Source organism: Thermobia domestica, chromosome 1, assembly GCF_964235325.1.
Source record: "Thermobia domestica chromosome 1, izTheDome1.hap1.1, whole genome shotgun sequence".
Classification (NCBI taxonomy): Eukaryota; Metazoa; Arthropoda; class Insecta; order Zygentoma; family Lepismatidae; genus Thermobia; species Thermobia domestica.
Genome location: NC_137454.1, coordinates 60,830,589 through 60,855,404, shown reverse-complemented (window position 1 = coordinate 60,855,404; position 24,816 = coordinate 60,830,589). Strand labels below are relative to the sequence as shown.

The 24,816-nt window shown below is 32.5% G+C and overlaps 1 protein-coding gene across 5 annotated transcripts in view; it reads right to left on the bottom strand.

Moving 5' to 3' along the window:
• Positions 1–2,397: 2,397 nt before the first annotated feature.
• Positions 2,398–24,816, bottom strand: part of LOC145685234 (plasmolipin-like) — a 34,151-nt gene continuing 11,732 nt past the window's right edge. For all 5 annotated transcript variants that reach the window (XM_081757609.1, XM_081757598.1, XM_081757601.1 and 2 more), the window contains exons 2-5: positions 22,916–23,090; positions 20,642–20,815; positions 18,741–18,839; positions 2,398–13,856 (exon numbers count right to left, since the gene is read on the bottom strand). In XM_081757609.1, coding sequence (XP_081613735.1) covers positions 13,719–13,856; positions 18,741–18,839; positions 20,642–20,815; positions 22,916–23,056 — 552 coding nt within the window. In that variant the 5' untranslated portion in view covers positions 23,057–23,090 and the 3' untranslated portion in view covers positions 2,398–13,718. The remainder of the gene's footprint in view (positions 13,857–18,740; positions 18,840–20,641; positions 20,816–22,915; positions 23,091–24,816) is intronic.

Sequence of the window (24,816 nt, the reverse complement as noted above, 5' to 3'; positions counted from 1 at the left end):
GGAAGGACTATACATGATTTGGAGTATTATTTTTTAAAATAAAATTCTCGCGAACCGTATTTCTAAATCGAAGGGTAGGGAGCCTCTCTCTCACCCACTGTATTTTCCTAACACGTCGCCCAGCGATTACAACATTTTTTGGATAAAATCAATTCTTAGTAAGATAGCTTTACCTAGAGACCACTGATTAATCTGGTATTGTATTTTTCCCTTTTTACCTTTGCAAGTGATAATCATCGGTTGGACATTCAAGTTGCACCTACCTAATATTAGCAACGTTTCTTCGATAATTTCGTAACATTGTATTATTCCCTTGGTTAGACTTACTTAACACTTCTTTTTTTTCCACCAACGTGTCATCTATGCCTTAACGTTGGATGAAAATACACTAGCTCTAACCGGGAATCAAATCCAGAACCAACGCACTTGAATCATTTGGTCACAAGGCACATTTAAAAAGAAGTTTCAATTTTGTTAGGAAGATTGTGATTAGGTGTAACATTTAAAAATATATTTAAGAAAGGGTACGGAACATACACACTCAACTTTCTCTCTCGAATTTCTTAAACTGACTCGTGTTAGGCTGCAGCTGTTACTAAAACATTTATTTGGAAAATACGAATAAAATGGTTTTTGGAAAAAATTGTTCGAAGAAATTTTAGGCCCAAAAGTAAAGTACCCATTAGTCATATTTCCGTTACTAATAACTTATGCCATATAATACAATTATTAAGGAAATAATTGTATGTGAACTATGAGCAAAAGCGTCTGAATAATTTCTGAGACAGTCGTCGAAAACGTCACCCCCAAGAATAAACTATCGCTTGTGGATCTTTTCAGAACAAACGAGTTGTGCTATGTTGTTACTGTTTTCATGAAATATTTTTTATTAAATATGAACAAAATCGCCTGAGTTGTTCTTGAGAAAGTCGCAGGGTAAAACTTATTCCCAAAAGTGACATACCACTCCTAAATTTTCAGGATGATGGAATTATGCCATTAGGTTATTTATGTTACATTTATTTATTAAATATGAACAACAAACATCTCCTGAGTTGTTTTTGCGAAGGTTATCGGGAAAAACTTACATCCAAAGGTAAACTATTCTATCTGTAATTTTGAGGATAGATTTATGAAATCCGTACCAAGTAGCTCGACTCCTTTTAAGTAAATCGTTGGGAAGAAATTCACTATCAAAGTAAACCTCTTTTGGATTTTTCTTTTCGGGACAAGCAAGTTATACCATATTATAAGGTTACTACTGAAATATTTATTACTGAAATTAGAGCAAATTCGTCTCAGTTATTACTAGACGGATATTAGGCAAAATAGCGCCTAGGTCTTCCCAATGGTCTTCCAGTCAAGACTTTGAAAGCGTTTCTACTTTCTTCCATTCTACCTACATAACCTGCTTATCTAAGCCTCCTACACTTGACAACCCTAACAATGTTGGGTAAACCGTATAAATTATGTAGTTCCTCGTTATGAAGTTTCCGCCATTCCCCATTCCCATTCCTCTTCGGTCCGAATATTTGTCTCATAATCTTGTAGTCTATGTTCTTCCCTTAGAGTAAGCGACCATGTTTCGCAACCATACAGAACAACAGGCATAATCATCGTTTTATATATTTTAAACTTCAAATTCCTCGACAGAATTCGCGACAAGAGATTTTGAACCGAATAGTAACAAGAATTCCCTGCTTTTAGTCGACATTTAATTTCTTCGTGAATATGATTTTCCTGTGTTAATATTGATCCTAGATATTTGGAACTATCCACTTTATCAAAAGTATTATTTAACATTTTAACGCATCCATAACCAAAAATTGTATTTGAGCATGTGCTTTGAAGAAGATACGAATATGTGATTCATCAACTAATTAGAAAGGTAGTGCAACTATCACAATAGAGCACCATAAGAATGGAAAGAAATAAAAGAAAATGGCCGAACATTCCAAACCGTTGCAACAAGCATTGTTGAAGGAATTATTACAGGGTAGACGAATGTAGTTCATGGTCGTTGAATGAAAGATAATTCTTAAGTTAAGTGTACTGAAGCTTTTCCATCTGTGGTTACAAGTGAAGCCAGGGATCTTAAAACTGGGATCCATCTATTAACTTACTTTTCTAATTTTCTACTGAAACGTCTGGAATTACCTCGTATCTCCTCAGCATACACAACGAAATTGTAGGGATAGTAACTTTAAATTAAGGTGATGATCTCATTTCAAAATTTTTTGTACCTACTCTCAAAACAGCAATACAGTTGAAGTATTTAGAACGTAAATTATGCGCTATTTAATTAAAAACTTCTCAATTCTCAATTAATTACTTGTTTCCGTCACAATTATCATGAAATCGTGTCTGGCGAGGAGATTCAAAAGAAAAGAAAGAACATGTTTATTACACAGGAAATATATTTAACAATTATTATGCGTATATGGAATAATACATATTACTTCCACATACTTGTCTGTGGTATGGTGTAAGTTGCACAACATACAAAGCCAAAAAGATACTTTATGATATAAAAATACATCTTTTAATAAACATAAAAATTCATTATACATTAAAAGGTATCCAAATATAGAAATCTGAATAATTTGCACCTTCTCATACTGTAGATTTAACTGTCTCACATCTGTTACAATATTATATTAACTATTTCAATAATAATAATCATCATTAAACAAATTTAACTGCTAAATTTAGGGCTTTCATTAATGTGCAGTCCTGCTGAAGCCCTGATTATCCAAGTTTCTTTGAAAAATACTGTACTGTTTTCTATACACGACACAGAATTAAACGTGAGCCTCAATTTTCTTGTATTTTTCAGTTCCTTATTATGGATTTAAGATTTAATTATATTTACTGTAGCGAAAGCTCTTTAACAGATATGTAGTGACCAATTTTGTTTTCAATGTGACAGCTGGTATTACTATTCAATCATACGTTTTTAAAATCTGAAGGTCCGATTTTATTTATATCAAAGCTACATAATTATAAAATTTAATTTCAGTACATTATTTGAATTGAATACATGAGAATTAGGACAATGAAACCTATGACAGGCATGAAATTATATGTTAAAATGTGTGAAGTTAACCACGATGATACGCAGCCAAATATAGTTTCTAATAGAGATAAATGAACACCGAAGATTACATAAAATAAACAAGCCTTACGTTTAACTTAGGTATGTATTTTGTTCACAACCACTAAGCTTTTTGTCGTAAAACTCACCATTAACGATTGATTAACTGCACCTTTTTGTTTCCAATGCTACATGAGAAGTGGATATACAGTTTAATCCGTGATATTCGAATCATGTGTACTCGTGGGAGAAACTAATGATCAATGAATTTATCACAATTTGGCTAAACTGATATTGATGTTTGTAACAATATAGTATGTATCATTTAAAACTATGTATTGATAAAAATATACATTTAAAAAAAAAATCAATTCCAATACAATACTGATGACATACTGATTAACAATGATGCCTTATTTCTACAATCCTGTCCGATCCAGGCAAGAAGAATCGTATAAAGCTGCTTGCAGGACCAATACGGCATTTGATAAGGAAATTGGAAAATTGAACTGTACTGTATAACTATATCAATTCTGTGGATTCGTTTTTGTTTGTTCTTACAATTTTCAAGACATTGAGGAAAACAAAAATATGAAAAGCTGAGCTTCTTAGTGCTTTAGCGCTGCCAAAAATGAGTGTTCGGTATCTGAGTTAGGATTAACATTGCATAATTTACATGTTCATAAATGGGCAGTTATATTACGCAGGATTAAACAACAATTCAAATACAATGACAACTTTGTTTTATAGTACGCTTGAAGCTTAAATTATATTACACTTAGTTTCCCTAAAAAGCGAGTCCTATTTCCGTTAGCGTGTTACGTTGATTGAAATCTCCAGTTATACAGTTTGAGTAGCACCTACTTATTCATAGCTGGATGGAGCAACTGAATTTTTACTGAAATATGCCGCAAGAAACTGTTTATCCTCAATACGAATATACGCGATCCTAACCAGGTATTCAGATCATAATACCTTGAATGCACATCAATATGTCACGCTTACTGAAAACGTAATGCATCACTTAGGAGCACGCTGTGAATTGCGATACAACTAATTTAAGTAACTGTCGGAAAGAATTGTATGAAAACAAGGTATCTGCTGTCATTTGCTTCACTGTGATTAACGCTCACGTCTGCTTAATTCTCTTTATGCAATTTTTAACTATACTGTCAGAAGTATTGCTCTACAGTAGGGAAATACTTATCTCCAATAGTGATTGTAAACTAACATGCCATTTTGGTATTTTTTTAAAAAAAGGCTTAAATTTATCCAATCAATTGCTTCTTCAATTATTTGTATTCCTACGATGTTCTCTCAAAATCCAGACATAAGCAAATTGGTAAACGATGATGATGAAGACATTATACATATACAAAAGACGAACATATAACGGTAGTTATTCTTAAGAATTGTACAGCATATAATGAAGCTAAATGAGCTACAACTAATACGAAATAGACAAATATTCATTTATCCCATGTTTATATTTCAATGATACCAATCTCAACTCAAACGTAAAGTGGCATATATATTTACAGAGCTGTATATGTGATTACATACGAAAATATACTATTCATTATGTACAAATCATTTGTAATTAAACACACCTCTCAGATGATCCCTAATCTCACAGCAATTATAATGCTAAATAGATTATATGGATACTTAAAGAGAAGAACACTACACTCCAACGAAAAACGAACAAAGGAATAAGCGTAATCTGTGATGCATATTACTTACATATAGTTCGATTGCCAATTTATCTTCAACTAAAAAGTTTACTATACAAATCAAGTTTAATTATATAAGCACTTCATAATGCAATTAGAAAATATTGATATTCAATTTTTGGACCCTTAATCATAAAACTGGTTCAAAAATAATGAATATTTCAATAAACAGTATATATATATATATATATATATATATATATATATATATAATGTTTACTTTGAAGTACCAAACAGAGTGCAATGTTACTTGTCTTAAAGGAATTATACAAGTAATATTCAAACAACTGGAAAGCCAATGATGCAGTTAACTGAATACGTTATAGATAACTATACTCTTTTATTTTATACTTTATAAAAATAATATATGATCATTCAATTTTGAACCAGCAATCGTTCACTATTTTCTCTTCTGATATGACACGGTCTGCAGAAAACACAAAGTAACTGAATAAAGAAAATGAGCACAGACATGATTATTATTATTACGTGTTGCAATATTTTAGTATTTTTCTGAATCTGGTATATTTACACTAAAACTTACTTATATTGAATGACATATATAGGTTGATTTGTTAAATCCTATTGATAAATAACTCCAACTAGAACCTCCGACACACAAACGTATCCGTAAACAATGTTTCAATTCTTTATAAGCGAATACTATTCTTGTGATTTGAAAATTGTTTCAAAACTTACTACTTAGGAGCTGAAAATCATGTAGTTTTTCAATATGAATACATTATAACTGTTATACGTTTAAGAAAGAAAAATAGGGCTTCACTTTTCACTAGAAAATGACATAAGAATTATTATTATTATTATTTCAGATGTTCAAAACAGAACAACATACAATGTCTCTTTCTACTTTTAAATTAAGTTTCCTCTATGATTATAATATACAAAATGCGAACAAAATATAAGGAGAGAGAGAGAAACTTTCAACTATTGAAGTAAATTGAAATCGAATGTTACTTAAAAACACAATAATCAAAATATCAAAAATGGATTTAACAAGATAACAGATAGCACCAGTGTAAATATTGACAAATGTGTTCGAAGAAATAATATTTTTATGTTTCAATATAAAGCCAGTGCAGCTTACATAAGCAGTAATTATCTTAGTAATATTACAACAGGGGACATAAAATAGTAAATGCACCAATCTAATTTGGCAGTGAACATGAAATGATACTAGATAATGCTGGAACTAATACACTTGTTTACTGAATAATTCAAAACGCGATTTTAAAAAATCCAAGAAAATAATATAAATTAACTTCAACTCTGAAGAAATTTATCAAGCCAATCAAACATTACACGAAAAAAAAAGTATTTTGGATCTTATTAATGAACCACAATAAAACTAAACAGGTAAGATTATAACCATAAAACAAATTAATAGCAATCACAAATTACAGAGTAAGAAAACAGTTCGACTCATGAAATAAATTCTTTTACGTTAGTAGTCTTCAAACAGGTACTTTCGATATAAGTGAAAATAGCATTTAATGTTGGTTTGAGGCAACATATAATATGTGATAAACAGTTTTACATCGCTCAATTTTGGCTAAGGGGAAGACTATGAACATACAGGACAAGATCAGATGACCACGTAAAAATATTTTTAAAAAAATATATATAATCCGATCTTTTATAATTCTCAAATGAGATTATTCACAGATTATATCTCTCTCTTATCCACTTAACTGGCTTTATTATAGTAAAATCCTGTTTATTTTGTACAAATGCTGAATCTTGTTTTATACTTGCTTTATTATATACAAATAATTATGTTGCACAAGCCAATCAACAGAATGATATATTCGATATATTACAAGAGAGATATTTCAGTTTTGTTTCACAAATAGATTGTGCTAGATATGTACAACACTAAATTAAAACCAAAATATTTGACTGCTTGAATTCGGAAACCTTAATTTTGAAATTATCTATAATATTCTCTCAATATTTATACACACGAACAAGACACATACACATATAATACAAATGTATATAATTCGTTGTCTTAACTTATTGTATAAGATTCTCACACGTATTACTACTAAAACACATCAGATTTACGATGTTACTGCCTAGCAGCTGTTTTACTTACTGAACTTATGGCTTGATAATTCGTTCATTACAACAATGAAGTTAAAATATATGTAGAATAGACTTAAGTAGCGAAACTAATAAACATTTCAAATTAAGTTGAAATTAACAAATCGGAACTACACTGAAAAGAAGTTCGCACTCGTGTGCTGTACAGAAATGTTATAAAAATATTTTATGGTTATATTATGCTATAACTTAGCTTATACAATCATGCTCAAATAAGCATTAGATACAGACTATCGGTTTCTTTTTTCTTTTTGCAACAAACGAAGTTAGATTAGACCTAACTAGGACTGAACGAGGGATGAGAACCACGCGAGCTCTTTCTGGGTATTAAACCCACATCTCCAGCAAGAAGGGAATGTTAATTACTTAGTCACGACGGAGTATAAATAAGTATAGATAATCAGAGCAACAGTTTGCGCAATAGAATAATCCAATAATGATTTACTTGGTACCAAACTAAACAGATTACTATTTGACATTTTAAACGATCAACTGCCTGAGTTTCTAAAATTTTCAGTGCAATACAACACAAAAACAACAAAAGAAAAAATATGCAAAAATAACTTACCTGCGTACCTCGCTTCACAAAAACGTGAAAAAAAAAAACATTCCTTCAAAAACAAAAAATTTACAATTGTACGATCGCATACATGTTTAGGCAGAACAAAGTGCACATTAAAAATATAAAAAGTACAAACATTAAAAATAATAAAAACAAATACTTCCAAGACATTTCAAAATAAATAAACTTACAATTAAAAGGCTTTTAATGTATTTTTAATACCTAACAAAAAAAAATCGTACTCAGGTTTCAGTGATACGCACTGGTATTTCTTTAAAAATCATACTCAACTGTTTTATTTTATGAACACAGAAACAGTGAACACTTTCAGTTTAGATTTTTTATACAGTTGCAATTCGTTGATTGCATCTACAATACAATTTGAATTATTCTAACATTTAAGGCATCAAACACGAATGTAATGAATATCATGTAAGTACTTTTTTTATTCTCGAATTTCGAAATCTACACACACACACACACACAATTATATATAAGATCGATAAATATATATGAGTACACTACAAACATAGTCATACGATTGTTTTCAGTTAAACTTTATACATTTATTTTTTATTTTTCGTGCACAATATACAGATTACATTCCAATAACATCAAGAAGTCTTATCAGAAATATAGACAGTATATTCTTATGTACGATATAAACATGAACACTTTACCATCTGCTTGTAAATATGTACTTCACGAATGAGATCTTTAAAGAATTCGTGATCAACAGAATTGTAGTCATATTTTCGAGTTTTCTTTTTAAATTACTAATACTGAGGAGATACAAGAAACAGCAAAATACATAAATATTCTAACGAACGCCTCATCATGATAACATGAATAATAAATTAATATGTAAACAGCCCGTCTATTTGTAAATTCCACAAAATAAATTTAATAATTTGTTGATTTTATAACAGTTTTAATCTGTCTCATCTAAAAATAGTAGATTTAAGTGGTTATTGCCATTCCTGTAACCATATCAGAAATGCGAACTTCTCTCATATCTTCAATATCGTTACTCATGCAAAACCCAGATTCCTTACTTACCTGTACCTTAACACACAGACCATTACAAGTCAACTTTTGACCAAATGTTTCGTGGCTGTATTTGATCCAAATTAATTTTATTTTCTCAGAAAGAGATAGAACGCATAAATGTAACTGAACTCTCTGCCTAGACTAAACCAGCTGTAACCTTTTTTCCTCTTTGTTACGTTTCAGATTATTTTTATTTTCCCCACTTTACTTCATATATGTATTTGTCTCTACCTTCTTTTTCACTGCTCCATTCTAGCTTCTTGTTTATAGAAGTTTCACGTCCATTTTCAGCAAGGCTATATGAGACGTGGACCTGTAGTTAAGATGAAATTCGAATCACCGTAATCTGCTCTCCCACCGAAAATCGAACTCTGAACCACGTGCACCAAAAGAGAACACGCTACCCACTAGGCCAGCAAGGAGAACTTATCTTTTTCTATGTATCTCGTTACTTCCACACTTTACATTACAACTGTACATTCTTCTATCGCAACATTTCAGCTTACCATTCAATGTGTCCGCCTCCAGCATTTTTATGTTTTTTGTCCTGTATCTCCCCTCCCCCTCCTAACTCTCGAGGCATTAATCTTGAAGTGCCTTCTTTCAATGTTCCCTTATTTATAAATGGAATGGATCTTCCAGTTTTGTTTCACGATTATGCCGTGTAGCTTACAGGAGACTGTGTTGATGGGTATGAGTGAATTGGTGAAATGCAGAAAGTGGGAGGAAACGGGAGAACCTCTGAAAATTCATGCACACTGTTTATTCACCACAAAACTCACTCGGCGTGAGCTGGGATCGAACCAGGGACCTCACATTCCAGAGGTAAATGATCTACCACTAAGCCACGGGGGCCCCTCATAACAGTTATATACGTACCGATACCGTTACTTTTATTTTGCTCTGCAATAGCAGAAAAAATAACTCATTTGATAAGCAAAAAGAAAAAATCACCACATTCACTGGAAATCCGAATATTTCTTTATGTAAGATTATAAGGATTGTAAATCACTCCTCTCTCTACTATTGAATGTAAATTGTACTTTCTAATGTACAAGGAAAAACTTGCACCCAATCAGAACAGATGAAGATGTAAGTTAATATCATTGCGTTCAATATCTTAGAGTAATTTTTCTTAGGTCTATCCCTCCCTTTTAAGTGTTATCATAAGTATAGTTTATTCCGATATCAGTCACTAGCAAGCAGGGTTGACAAAAACCACGTTATAAAAGAAAGTTTTTTTTGGGGGGAGGAAGGAGAAGGGGTAAATAAATTTCCTTTATTTATTTATATTACAAATGGATGGAAATAAGTTTGTTTGGCCTTAACGTATTTATGCAACAACGGAGTTGTGAAGGATGAAGGACGGGTTACAGCTTAAATAGGGTTCCCAGATCTTACGTTTTTCTGGCACGTTTTACGTTATATGTTTTTATTTTTCCCGTAAAACTATTTCTTCTGTCTGTTAATAAATACAAGAAATCACAATCCTGGACATTTTTAGAATATTTTAATACGATTTTGTTAGTGTGATATGTTAAAAACGTAACCCAACGATAACTTAAGATTTAGACAGAAAATACAAGTCGTGTTTGCATTTTTACCTCCTATCTTGCCGTCTTCCCAACCTTATGATTAAGAATAATTAAGTTTAGCATCTTAACCTTCGTCTGTTAATATCGTCTGCATCATATCGCAGTTTCGACCGATCGTAATACATTGATGTCAAGAACAGATGCTATTGAGAACTAATAAAAGCTGAACTCCACAAATGACTGTGAACTTCATTGTACTTTTTGAACGTACAAAGACGGATCTGGGATGTGTAATCTTTTCTAAAATACAGATAAAGGCAACAAAGATTCACAAAATATACTTGGTTGTTTGAGTTTCATTGTAGCGTCTCTCTCAGCACGAAGGTTATATGAAACGAGGACTTACAGGTTAACATGAAATCCGAGCTACATGATCTCCCACAGCAAATTGTAATATACTTTCTGTTTTATGCATGGTAATGAAACTGCCCCGGTTTCTAATCAAAGGTATTCTGTCTTACAATGTAAAAGCATATGTAAGATAATCTTTCTTATTTCTCTTTGAAAAATCTGGCAATCCTGAGCTTAAAGTGACAAACGCACTACTCGATTTGCACCCGAGAGAAATTGCCCTTCATCGGGTCTTGAACGGGGAACCCCTTGATTACAAAAATGACGAGGCTACGGACATATCCATGGAGGATACCTGATAGAAATACGTGTCACTGATCTTGCACACTTCTGAATATTAAGAGTCACTTTAGAAAAACAAAAAAGATACATAAATGCACAAGTGAAATCATACACAGAGTTAAATACATTATTAAAATAAATGGATAATTTCCAAAGACTACAGAGTAGAGAAGATCTAATTTAGTCCAAGTTAGTTCACTGAGGTAGAAATACAGCGACTTAATTCAAATTTCTATATCGCTAAAAGAAGTGAATAAAGATACGAATCATTTGAGTTCAATCTGGCTCTGCACTACTTATACATACGCATATGCAGAAAATTCTTTTGATTTCACTTAGCCATTTATATTCATGTTTCCTAGGTTTGTAGATGATCTAGATGGTTTGAGTACGAGAAAATTTCATTATGAAGTTCACACGATTTGTGGCATTTAAAAGAAAAAAAAATGTTTTTTGAAACAAAAATTTCGTTTAAAATATGGTTTAAACTAGCCAACTCTGCTACTAAATATGAGTGAATTTCTTCTTGCTTGTGGTAGTAATTTGAACTGGAGAATTTAGAATTACTGCTATATTATACGGAACATATATAAAATGTGGCTATGTGGAATAATCTGGATACATTTTCTTCCGTTCAAAATAATCGGAAATCAATATAATGAAAAAAAGAATAATGCATGTTAAGAACAAGTGTTTCCTTAATCTTTTACAACAGTCAATAGTTTATTATTATACAGAGAGGAATCCCAACGGTTCCCAATGTGTAAAAAATCTGAGATTTATTGTTTTGACGAAAAATTAATAACATACACATGTAAACAATACACATAAATACACAAAATGCATATGTAGAATTAAATGCTTTATGTGCAGATTTCGAGTTGCTCTTGTACAAGAATTAAGACAAACTTCTATAACATTATTCAAAATACTTGTTGAAAAGAGAACAACATATCCTAAAAAATTGTTTGAACACTGACAACAGAAAAGACAACTGAGAACAAATTGCTTAAATCAAGTGAGATAGAATATTTAAGTTGATGTACCTCAGAACTATTAAGAAAACTAATCTGCCTTTTCTCATCCCTAAAAAGTATAGCTTTATTTGAATCTTATCCTCAAAGCTATTGTTATTGTGAGACAATATGAACGAACGAACCGCGTACCAATGAACAACAGTGGTCTGATTGCGAACAATTTCGGATTCCTCTCTGTCGAAGAGACAAATTCATGCATAACTGCATTCAAAACTAACGAAATTCTCTCTTTCCTAATCCGCAAAATTTGACTTGAAAAATTACAATGACGGAGAGAGAAAAAAAATTAATACTCTAAATCTTGTGATTCTAATTAAGGTACAAACACAGGTCTCTCTAAATTTCCGAAAAGATTGCAATTGTTTTGAACATATCATACACAAAAGAACTTTAAAAAAACATGCAATAACCTTAAATCATACAAATAAACATTTTTATGAGATAATTAGAACTTATTATAATACATTAAATTATTATTTCTTTTAAAAAAGTTGGTCTTTCTTTTTTCCACTTCTACAGGGTACAGCAACTAACTAAAGTAAACACTTCATACGCAAAACTTCTAGACATGAAAGTCCAACAACCCTATAACAATCAACACCAACAATACGGTACAGCCACATACAACAACTTTGTTTAAATTCATTAATTTATATTACAACATTCTAAACTTCTTAAGCTATTTCAACAAACTAGGGGGGAAAAGTATACATTAACAATTTAAATTGGACCACCGAATACATACAAATTTAGCGTCTCTGATAAGTATTGTCCTCTGTTATTCTCTAACCGTTAACAATATTATTCTAACCTAATCTTTAGAACATGTAAGGGGCTGATGATAAGTCCTGAATTTTACATTCTTCCTATCTTCCAACAACTTCAGGTGTTATATTAGAAATACGCTATTACAGTGGGTTGCATGCCATCAACCTTTTTCAGTCACAGGAAAGTTGTTGCTGATCACTGAGGAATTTACTTCAAAAGAATTTATATCGCAAAGCGGTTAAATTTTTCTGTGGACCGGAAGAAAACTTCAAACGATGTCTTTGGCATAATGTTAAGCTACACCTGCAGATAAGTTCTTTATATGAACCATTAAAAAAAAAAAGAGGGGGGGGGGGGGGCTTGGTCCAATTTCAGACACACTATTTCAAAATCGACAACGAAGGACTTTCTGGGAGGTCTTATGGGAATTATTTTTGGGGGGGAAGAATATGTTCACGGGTTTGGAAAGCTGGCAGAAAAATTCAAATTCATGACAGGAAATCTGAACACCCAACAAAAGCACGAAAGTTAATGAAAGAAGTTTCTTTTCTCTTGTAATGCGAGAGTAGCAACAAACCAATAGTTTTAACCCAACTACAAAGTTTGTCGAAAGGACTGAAGAAGCTGACAAAAAGGTGACAAAACAGCAGAAAGTTTTAAGACAACAGCTTTTCAATAGCTTTTAAGTTTATATGGTTTCATGACTGATTTCTTAGTAAATCTCATGACTTATCAGCATTCCCTTGTGTAATATTTATTATTGGTGTCATTAGAACACATTGTTCAGTGTAACTGCTATTACAGAAAGAAAGAAAAAAGGCTAACTTGGAAGTTAGAAGGTAGCAGTAACTTGCATAAATATATTTATTATAAAATATATCTCATTAGTGCTTATCATAACGGTGAGTCAATGCAGTTATATACAAATTCAATTACCTATAAAATAAATGTGTTATATAAATTATTTTGTGAAAAATGTTTATCAATGGTATTTTTACATTTGACATACGGATATGTTACAGTATTAACATCAAGGGTATCAAATTGAAAACGACAACGCAACAGAAAAGCAATGGATTTTCTGAAGTATATATATGAAATACAATGGTCCGCTTTGCCATCTCAGTATGCTGGTGAAGTAACAGTACTGGATGTTTTTGCCACTGATCTTTCTCCTTGGGCCAAATCACCAGCTCGCCAGCCTTTGAATTTTAGAAATGCATCAACTCCATATGCAAGCATGGCACAAAATCCAAAGAACTAAAAGAAATATAAATCATGATACAGGAACATGAAACAGTAACAGATTACACGATAAATCATGTAAATAATAAAGAAATTAAAGTATATATAGATTATTCTGTACTCTTCAACATAATTATGAAAACATCTTCGCAAATCAACATAAATAATGTGCAGGAATAAATCACTATCACTTCAATTATTTCATAACAGCATACCTTAGTCGTATTATTTTTAACTAGTTGAGGTGCCGTCTTCACATGGGAAGAACAAATTTATGGAAAATATTTGAACCCCTTTTTTTCCTTCTTAAGATAAGAAAGCGTTATGATAAAAATCCATTAGATATTCTTCTTTGGCATAAATTTTGAACCTTCCCTTATGATACACCCCCTTCAATCAAAGTGACAAGATAAAAATCCAGTTTGAGATAGATACTATGTTCCAAAGTTAATTTTAAATGAGTACTTGGTTTACCGTGATGCGATTAAACATAACAGATAACGTCGATTCCATGTCTAGGGTTAAAATATAGATACACATTTCCCCTCCCTGAAACCAAAATTTTCGAAGCTGCTTAAACACTTGTCTGCTTATTTTCAATAAGGAGTTTATATACCGAGTTTTATCTTTCTAACTTTAGGGGCTCGTGAGATTCTCTATTTTTCACCTAAATTTTGAATCCTCCATATCCCCTTAGAAAAAATGAAATGAAATCTCTTAAGTTTTACGTCCCATGGTTATGCCGGTTAGGCTACAGGAGACGGTGGTGATGAGAGATGAGTGAAATGGTGGAATGAAGGAAGTGGGAGGAAACAGGACAACCCCGAGAAAACTCACGAGCACGATGTTTGTCCACCACAAACTCCACACGGCGCGAGCTAGGATCGAACCAGGGACCCCAAGCACCGGAGATGAACGCTCTACCACTGAGCCCCCCCCCATATCCCCTTAGCATACACCCTCTAATCCACGTTATATGATAAAGTCCTAGATCGAGATGGGTACAAATAACGTCCTAAAATTCATTTCGAACTGTTCTGCCGTTTTCCCGTTATAAGATCACAAACAATAGGCACCATCGCTTATAGTGGTGAAAAACATTCAGAATTCCCCCCTTGAAACAAAGCGACGAATCCCTTTATTTATTACGAAAGTTCGGGGACGGTTCAATGAAATGTATCCCACTGTTGGATTGATCGCTACAGCCCGAATGACTGGCTATCTTCCAGTTGTCTTTAAGGTCTCCCGACATCATTCTATGTGATTCTTTCTGGAGGGGTATCTTAAAGATCTCACTTATGCATCAATGCTACCTCGGAGTCTAGCTGATTATTATATCAATCACACTGATGTTGGCACACATTGATTTGATGTGCGCCGTGTAACGTAAGGTGCTCCTATTGAGCCCTTGTAGTCTTTCTTCCATCTCATATATGAGCCGTTCCAGGTAAAATCAACACAATTTGAAAACAAATTTACCTTACCATCTCAAATTGTCATGAAATTTTGCATAGGGATACTATCATATAGACTCAGAAAAATTACAAAATTTCATCTTTATATATCAACCGGTATTGTAGATAAAACTATATAAAGTTTCAAAAAATTGCCCAAAATAGCATATTCATTGTAGTTCGGAAGTGAAATTGTGGCTCTCCTAATTGAGCTAGAGAGTTGGTTGAGGTGTCATTTTACAGCATTATTCATGCCCTTACCTGTAGTGTACAACATCATATAGGCTAATACAGTATTTTTTTTTCAAAATCAAAATCAAAATTTTATTTCAAAATTTTTCAAAAAGTACACATTTTAAAATTTTGAAATTAATTCCATGAACAGATAATATTGTTGTAAAGCACCTGGCAAAATATGAATTTGGGATGATAATGGGTTCAATGTTAAAAAATTAAAAACTAACACTGAAGTTTTCTTAATACCATGTACCTAGCTGAAAAATACAGGTATTCAATGTTATTTGTTTTACTTGTGGGAATAAATACGAAAAGTAGAGTAATGGTTCTAAAACATATCATACATATTTGTAATCTGCTGGCAATACTTTTAGCTCATACTGTAAAAACTTTAACTTAATGCTAAGTAAAGTGCTGATACTTTTGAACTTTAGTTTTATTAAAGTTAATAAAGTAATATTAATAAAAGTTTCACAATTAAAAACGTTACTGTAAATAAAAGTAGTCTGTAAAAAAGTATACATCTAGCGTTGTACAACAACAGGGTTAGCTGGTTTAAACCAAGTGTTAAAAAAATAGTGTAAACAAAAAAGCAAAATTGCCACAAATCGTGTGAATTTCATGGTGACGTTTTCACATATGTCGAATCATCTGTGTTCGTTGAATCTAATTTTCGCCTTGTAATTAAGGGATTCCAATGAGAGCACAACATTTTTCCTACCTGGAAACCGAGTAGTGGTTCAGATGCCGCTTTAAGTACTATGTTGCTTGCCTTATAATTAACTCTGTTCTTGAATTACTTAAGTAGGTCAATGTTCAAGCCAGTTCGGCAAACTTAGTAGCTATTTGTGAAGTCTAAATTTGAAACGCTTATGACAGTTCTATTACTACAGTATTGTTACTCCTTACGCCAGTATCCTCTTCGTGCTTTTATTACATTCATTATACAGCTAGTAATTTTAAACGTCTTGTTAAAATAAGATCAAGGTTTAGAAATTATTTCGTTACAAAGAAAATTATCCACAACAGGAAACAAAAGATTCTGTACGGGTGTCTGTTATTGCTGATTCGGAGAGCTGTTTGTCTCAACGTCAGTGCATCTAGCAGACCTACTTATTCTTGCAACGAGTACTTACCGAGTGCGCTTCTAGCGAAATCAGCAAAGTGCTTATATTAAAGAACACAGTGAAGCGAAGGATCTGTTATGTCTGTTGATATAAAATCTCTTATTTCAAGGATACAGACTTGTAATATTTTTTCAATGTAAATTGACGAAAGTAGCCACATCACAAAGCTGTCATATTAGTTTTCACGCGTTACATATGGGAAGGCAAAATTATGACAGATTTCTTGTTTTCAAGTATTTTCTACATTGTACAGCGGAGTACATCTTTACCTTTAGCATGATTTTCTTGAGAATTCTGTTTCTGTGGAAAATGTATGGGACTGATTACAGATGTGCGTGTGCTATGTCAGGCATAGAGTAAATAGAATATGAATTATGGCATAGTAGCAATTTAGGGAGATCTGGGGATTGTTTCGGATATCTTGATTGCTAATCGTCTGTTTCAGTGATTTCATTGGCCATCCCATTCTCAATTGGAGAATGGGTTATCATTATTTCTACAACTTCCATATACTTTGGTCAGACATAAAAACTGGACTTATGCCTCGAGTGAAGAATGTGACATCTAAGGTGAAATGGAACCACTACTGTATTCATCAAGATGCCTTGGCTACAAAGAAGATGCTTCAAAAATTAAAGGAGTTACTTGACGGTTTTTTCTTCTTTCTTTTTAAATCCCGACTTTTGAATTATAGAATCTTCTAAAATGATGAGAAGAAATTGGAAGCCAATGTACTCAATTATTTTTGCATATAGACGTGCGTTGGTTATCCAGAGGAAATATTTTACAGCAATTTTTATGATAAATGATGAAGTACGACTGAGTGATATTAACTTTCCATGTGATCAATTGATTAACTTCTATTGGCTATGTATAGCATACTTGAACACACTCAGTACGAATAATCTTAAGGTAATTGTATAAAAAAAAATGGCGCTGAAGACAGGATTGAGGAAACAATTATAAAAATACGGCTGTGAGCAAGCTGCGCTGAACGTGGTATTCTCAGCACTTTCCCAACGTTGAAGTTATTTCTGGAGTCCACGATGAAGCATTGCCACAAAATGTTCAACATGTCATTGAACTGCATTCCGTAACGGTTTGCCGTAACTTAAAATAAAATCTGCGACTTAATTTGCATAAGCACAGTAGTTATAATTGATTTTATCATGTTTTACGTTGCGTAATTTTTGCGAAGATTGGAAGGGAATTAGGCCCATCGTTGAGCACCTGAATGATTCAAGAATTAGCTTTAGAGACTACCCTGCTTCATCAAATTCTGAAAACTAATGGATAGAAAAGCTTTCGAGTAAGGTGTGGTACACTGGAGGAATAAGAACTTTTTAATGTTACTTGTAATGGTTCATTTAAAATATTACTATTTTTTAAAGAACAGTTTTGGGTGAAGGGATTTTCTGAGTTTAAGAAAATACATGAAAAGACATTTAGTTCCATTTTGTAGTATATATCATTCAAAATAATAAAAATCAATATTTTGTTTCCTGAAAGACAAACATATAAACAGCCTCGATCTTGGATCTGATGTAAAGCTAAAAATAGCAAATATTGAACATAGATGTGGAAAGAATTGTACGAGACAAAAAGAGAGATGATTTTTTTCTCATCGCATCTACACTATGGTATATACCGTATGTCGTACGCTTATAACATAAATAATGGTTCGTATTTAATTGTTAATATTGCTAATTACCCATCAACTAAAAAAGAATACAGAATTTTAAGGGTGCAGGATCCGTAGCTTGCCTTATAATTAGAAAATGTTCCGAACTCTGAAGTAATTGACAACCACTGAGCCACACTATACTGTGATTAATGGCCAAGCCTTCCTCCCTCCCCCGAAAGACAGCATATTAACTCTTTATCAGCGCAAGATGAACAAGTTCTTTGTGGCGTCCAATCACTAATTGCAACATAACGTATCATAGGAAATAGTACAAATGAAGCACATTTTAAGAATGGAAATTACTTATCGTGTTTCAATGTTACTAGACGAGACATTCAGTTACTGTTCCCATATACCAAATAAACACACTTTATTTTTAAACAACTACTATACTCACAGCGGCAGCTGCAAAGCCTTCACTGTAGCGGCCATAATCAGCAGCCAGCGAAGCAGCAATGAGGTAGAAAAACGTCCACAGGGCACAATATATGAACTCCTAAAACAATGATAAAAATAGATTTTAAGATAATATCCACAACAAACTACACACTTTTCACGGAATATATAGATTAAATTAAAGTAACAGTGCATATTAAACACACCAAGGAAATAGACTCGTAAACATTAACAATAGTAATGGTTTATGTAAGGCTAAAACAGCGCAAGAGAATAAATTTGAAAAATTTAATAACTCACTACATTTAAATGTTAGGAAAATATAAGTGGATTCTACGGTTCATACGCACAGAACTACTTGTCACGATTTTTTGACGAGTTTTAAAGAAACAGAATGGAGACTTTTTTCGTCATGGTGTAAATGTTTTGGCACTGGCGCAATGACATTTTTCTTTTTCCTTTTATATAATGAAAGACTTTCGCAAAGCATCTCTTTACGCCCAGCTACCATACACTCTCGCTTGGCATCAAAACAGCAATATCTCTCTTCATGACTGAAGACAGTTTCTCGGCTTTTACATTAAATATATGTTTGTCAAAATGGATACTTTTCCAAAACAGGTGACTTCTTTCAGCGCTGGATTCAAAACTGGCTGACAGGTGACAGAATATTGTGGAGTCCGATGTAGACTATTTTCCTGACTAATGCTAGTGTTCCACGTAAGTTTTCGTTCTTTTTATCAAAACGAACGACATTACTTACGGGATGACCCTATATATAGACATGATATATATACATACTCGGCCTATTCTCTCTCGCAAAACGTAATTTTAGCTTATGAAACATTTGCTTTAATTTACACTTAGTTATAAAATAGTATTTCCGAAGAGAGGGAACCTAATAATTACACTTTCAATGCTGTGATTACTATTATTTTTTTAAATTAAAATATGTTTATCATTGAGAGTTCTACAAACTATTCACTGGAAACTGAAAAACCCACAACAAACACGACTTACTCTTATGGAACGCCAACCATAAGGATCTCTGAAAATCTTTCTTTTTTTCTTTCTTCAGAATACAAAAACGAGATGTTTTTCATGTTATAATACAGAAAGAAAGATGAAACACACTGCTAGTTCATAATTCAAATTGAAATTATGAAGAAAAAGCCGACAGCTTTCGAGACAAAACGTAATTTTAAAAGAAGTTTCGCTTTTATTTATTTTTTTCCTAAAATCTTGAATCTCTACTCCATATATCACAGCACATATTGAGCCGTCTTTGGTAGAATAATTTTATTTTATTTACAACAAGCCAAACGTTGGAAATAAGTGATATACGAATAAAATCTAAGAGCTGTGATACGTTTTGAAAACAACAGAGAGATTGTAGTTTTGACTTGGGAGTTGTACTTGATTGTAACAGTAACGAGATTTTGTGACATCCATTATATTCAGATACTACCTGCGACTAGAACTGCTGCCTGGCATTTTGTATATTTTTCTTTTCTTTCTCTTGTCAAAGAGTAATATTGTATATAAACTCTGGTTCGAACAACGTGCTCGGAATACATACTATAGGCACTTCGAGCGGTTCATGTGCCTATTTTTTGAAAACTGCATAGGTTCGATTTTCAGAAGAGTTATTTTTATTAGCTTGCAGCCCGTAGAAGTGAAACGTAAACTACTAGAAATCAATACAAGTGAAGATAAGACAAATAAAAAAATTAGGATTACATGTTGTGCAAAATACACTGAAACAAATTACAAATGTTAGATGCCTTTTTATACCTTATAATTACTAGTAACGAAGACAAATCCATAAAATTGCACTATCAAACCGTTTTTACCACCTTACACTTCTACTAGAGGCCAACATTAAAGCTAATGAGCACTTACCAACATCAGCCACGGGATCTTGTACAGTTTTTCTATTATATGGAACAGGTACATTGCCAATAATATCCCCGTAATCCAAAAGCCAGTCATGGAAACTGTATTGAACCAACCTCCTCGGGAATGATCTTTAAATTTCGATACGACTATACATATAAAGCCTAGCAGATTCAGTGCCTAGTGAAGGAAAAAATACAGGTAAATAATTTGAAACGCTAATTAAATTTAGGATAAGAAAACTACTCTTCTAAAATAACAATAATCAGTATAGAAAAAAAGGAATGTGTTATACACAATACACATTTTAGCGAAATCATACTATATAATGGGAATGATCATGCAGTTAGGAATTCTGAAAATGTATGTACCCTTTTGATGCAAATGGCCGATCAGTCTTTGCAGGGCGATATCTAATAGTGAAGTAACATCAGTCCTTGTTTTTAGTAAACAAAATCTCCATCTACTAATTTCAAGCATCTGAAAACTATGACAGACGAACATGCGATGGCACTACCACTACTGGGTATCATTCAGCAGACATGTCGACCATTGTATCGAAAGCATACAAGACAATAACGAAGCTAATTCCCTTTTATTTCATGCTAAAAGCAAGTTACGTTTACATTTAGTATGTATATGCTTATTATATTCTTTTAACATGTATATACTCAATATATTCTGATAAATGTTTAGATCATTTTTTTTATATATATAATTAATTTTAATGGTTCACCGATATATGTTCTATTTCTAGAAATTTCCTTTGCTCCATTTCTTGTAAAATTGTAAACTTTCAGTGTAAAATTGAACCTACATCTCTCTCTCTCTCTCTAAGCTGATTTTCTTCTTCAATCAATTTCTTCCCGAACGTTCCTTCTATCGCTACGGAATATAATTCTTTCCTACAAATGACCTCCCATCTCTATCTTCAATGAACTGAAGTATTATTATTATCATTATTATTAATATTTTCACTAAACAGCCTTCCTACCTTTAAGTTGTTCACTATATTTTTTTATTTATTTATATTTTTCTCCACTTCTTTGCAATCATTATGCCCACCAGAGGTGGCTCGTGAGGTAAGTCACATCGCTAAAAAAAATTAAAACTAAAAGAAGAAAACTATCTTAATGTACTAATTGTTTTATAATGATCTAAATGACATGTCCAAAATTATTGTCGCATGTCTATAAGTATGTTGTTGTAGGAATATAATTTGATAACGAATTCGCCCGGTATTTCTTATAATGTTAGTATGTGTATAATCGGAAAAGACATGCATGTGGCAAATTTCGTGTCAAATGAGCAGTAAATAAGAACAATAAAACGAAAATAAAACTTTCTTGTCCATTTAGCAACATTTCGTTTTACTCATTCTAATTTTCGTATTTGTAATTCTTTTCCTATAAAATTTACCACAAATATGCATTTCATGGTTATACACATAGTATCAGTATTGAAAGTACCCTGCAAAATCATTATCAAATTATATTCTTACAAGAAGACAGTTATAGATATGCGACAATCATTTTGGACATCAGTGTACCTTTATTCCCTTAGTTTCAAGCAATAAAATTTTAATTTATATCCATGTGATTTCCCTCATGTGCCGCCTCTCGTACCACTGACTCTTTCGCTTTTCCTGTTTGTCTTTTGTATTCAAACACAATTATTTGGTATTTTGTGTATTCTTTCCTTTGCAAAATCGTGTTCCTTCTGTTATTCACGACTATACAATATACTACCTGTACTGTTAATGATGTAGTTTCCTCCAACTGTAAGGTAAGAAAATACATGCAAATGGAATGGATGAATCCTTGATAACTATACAGACAAAAATGTTTACTTTCTTGATTCCTTAAACTGAAAGAAAATGAACGTGTGATTAAATTTGCACAAGGAATATTTATTTCACGAAGAAACGATGGCTGCATGTGCCACTGGAAAACTTGTACCGTAACAATGTTGCGTACATACGCATAGCATTAAATACTTGCATTTACATTATGAGTAATCACTTACGAAGGAAAACAGCTGCCATTCCATTCGTATATATTTCTTCTTAGTAGAAGGCAACTACAGAATATGACGAATTAAGCAGCCTTAGGTTTTCAATCACACAGAATAAGTCGACAGTAAATAGACGAAACCATTTGTAGCTTTCTACAAATTTTCTAAAACGTTTACACGTAAGTTTTTAACTAAAGTACAGAGAACAACGAAAGTTCATCTTATCATTTAGATCTATTTATACTGAAACTGAAACGTAATACTCACAATCTGGCCCGCTTTCAACATTCCAGGCAACGTGCGAAGATACGCTGAGTCGAAGCGAATGTTTGGCTGTACAGTAGTAGTTGAGGACGTTACTGTTGTAGTAGTTGTGTACTGTGACGGGAATTCGTCTCCCACCGCCATCTTTTAGAGTATAGTTTACTCTTCAAGATAATAACTGTAAACAAAGAATTGAGTTAAATCTCTAATAATAACATATTATCTAAATTCGGAATATATGGTGTGTATTTCGATAAGGACGCTGAACAACTCATTTACCTGCATAAATATTGGAAATTCCATCATGATGGGGAATATAACAATTACTACAGCTTTAACTGTGGAACGACTTTTTCTAAATCCAAATTGCGAGGAATGAAAAGCTCATTCTCTTCAAAGAAGGTTGATAGTTGATCTTTGATGCATTGTTCAAAAACTTTCGGTATTAAAGAGATTGTACAATAGTTTTTAACCTCATTTTTATCCTCCTTCTTATGTACTGGTACAGTTATAGTATATTTTAGGCAATCTGGAAAAATTCCCTCAAAGAGCATCCAATTTAGTAGGTAAACCAAGGGTTCTATTATTAAGTCAATAATTTTTTTCAATAAGTTATTAGAAAGTCCATACCAGTCTTCGCTACTGGACACTTTCAATTTATTGACAACTGAATAAACAGTTCTGGCATTTACGAAGTTCCACTGAAAGTGAGATCTAATTTTGTTTTTATATTGCAATGGTAGCATACTACTAAAATCTATTTTGTTACCCGTATTTTCCGTGGAATCGTCATTAATCACAAAGTTACTCATAATATTTATAAAGTACTAGCAGCGTTCACCCCGCTTCGCTGCGGTCACCCCGGAACGCAATAAACTTTGTTACTTAGATAATTTTTACTTTTTCGCTTTCAAGTGATATGATAAAAACCATAGAAGATTGCAGTAAATGTTAACATTATATCGCCTGTCATTTATGTTAACCCGCCGAGTGACACGGTCATGCGGGTTGCATATAAATACGTTTATTTTTATACCTATGATGAACTAACAAAGGATTTGTACGTTATGGACACTTGAATGGTCAATTATCTCAAGACACTGGTAATTAAAAATTAAAGTGATATGATAAAAACCATCTAGGGTCCAAATCCTAATAACCCCCCAAAAATGAAAGAAATTGGTTCAGCCGTATTAGCGTGATGAGGGAACAAAGGATTTGTACGTTCTCTTTTATAATATAGATTTATTAAATTCACTTAGAGGTATAGATATTCTATCTTTTGTAACATTGTTTCTAATTTCTTTGTTTATTATTGACCAAGCTGCAGAGCATTTATTTTTTGAACTATTTATCCATTTCTCATTTGCTGCAATCTTTGCAGCCTTGATTTCTTTTCTGTACATTCTTTTAGCAGCTTTAAACTTTTCTTGATCTCTTGTTGATCTTGTCGTCTTAGCTATGTCATATAAAGTAATTACTCTATTCCTATGTGTTTCAAGCTCTCGCGTATACCACTTTGGAGTTCTCTTAGTAGGTTTATTTAAACAATTTTTTTTTCTTTTCTGGACAGCACTCATTTAAATATTCTTTTAATGTACCTAGGAAGTTTTTAAAGGCTTCTGTGATGTCACTACTTTCTACAAGAAGATTATTCTAGTCAGTTTCTCTTAACTTAGACCTTAGTTTTTTACATCAGTCTCACCTAATAATCTAATTTTCTTGGTAACGCAGTAGTTTCGAGTCTTTTGTGATTTAACTGGAAACAAAAGCCATACTCCTTCATGGTCAGACAGCAAAGGCTGTATAGTGCCACATGATACGCTATTCTTTTTTTAATTGGTCCCCAAATAAATTCGGGGGCACATAAAGTGTGTGCAGCCCAAACGGATTGTCCGATAAAA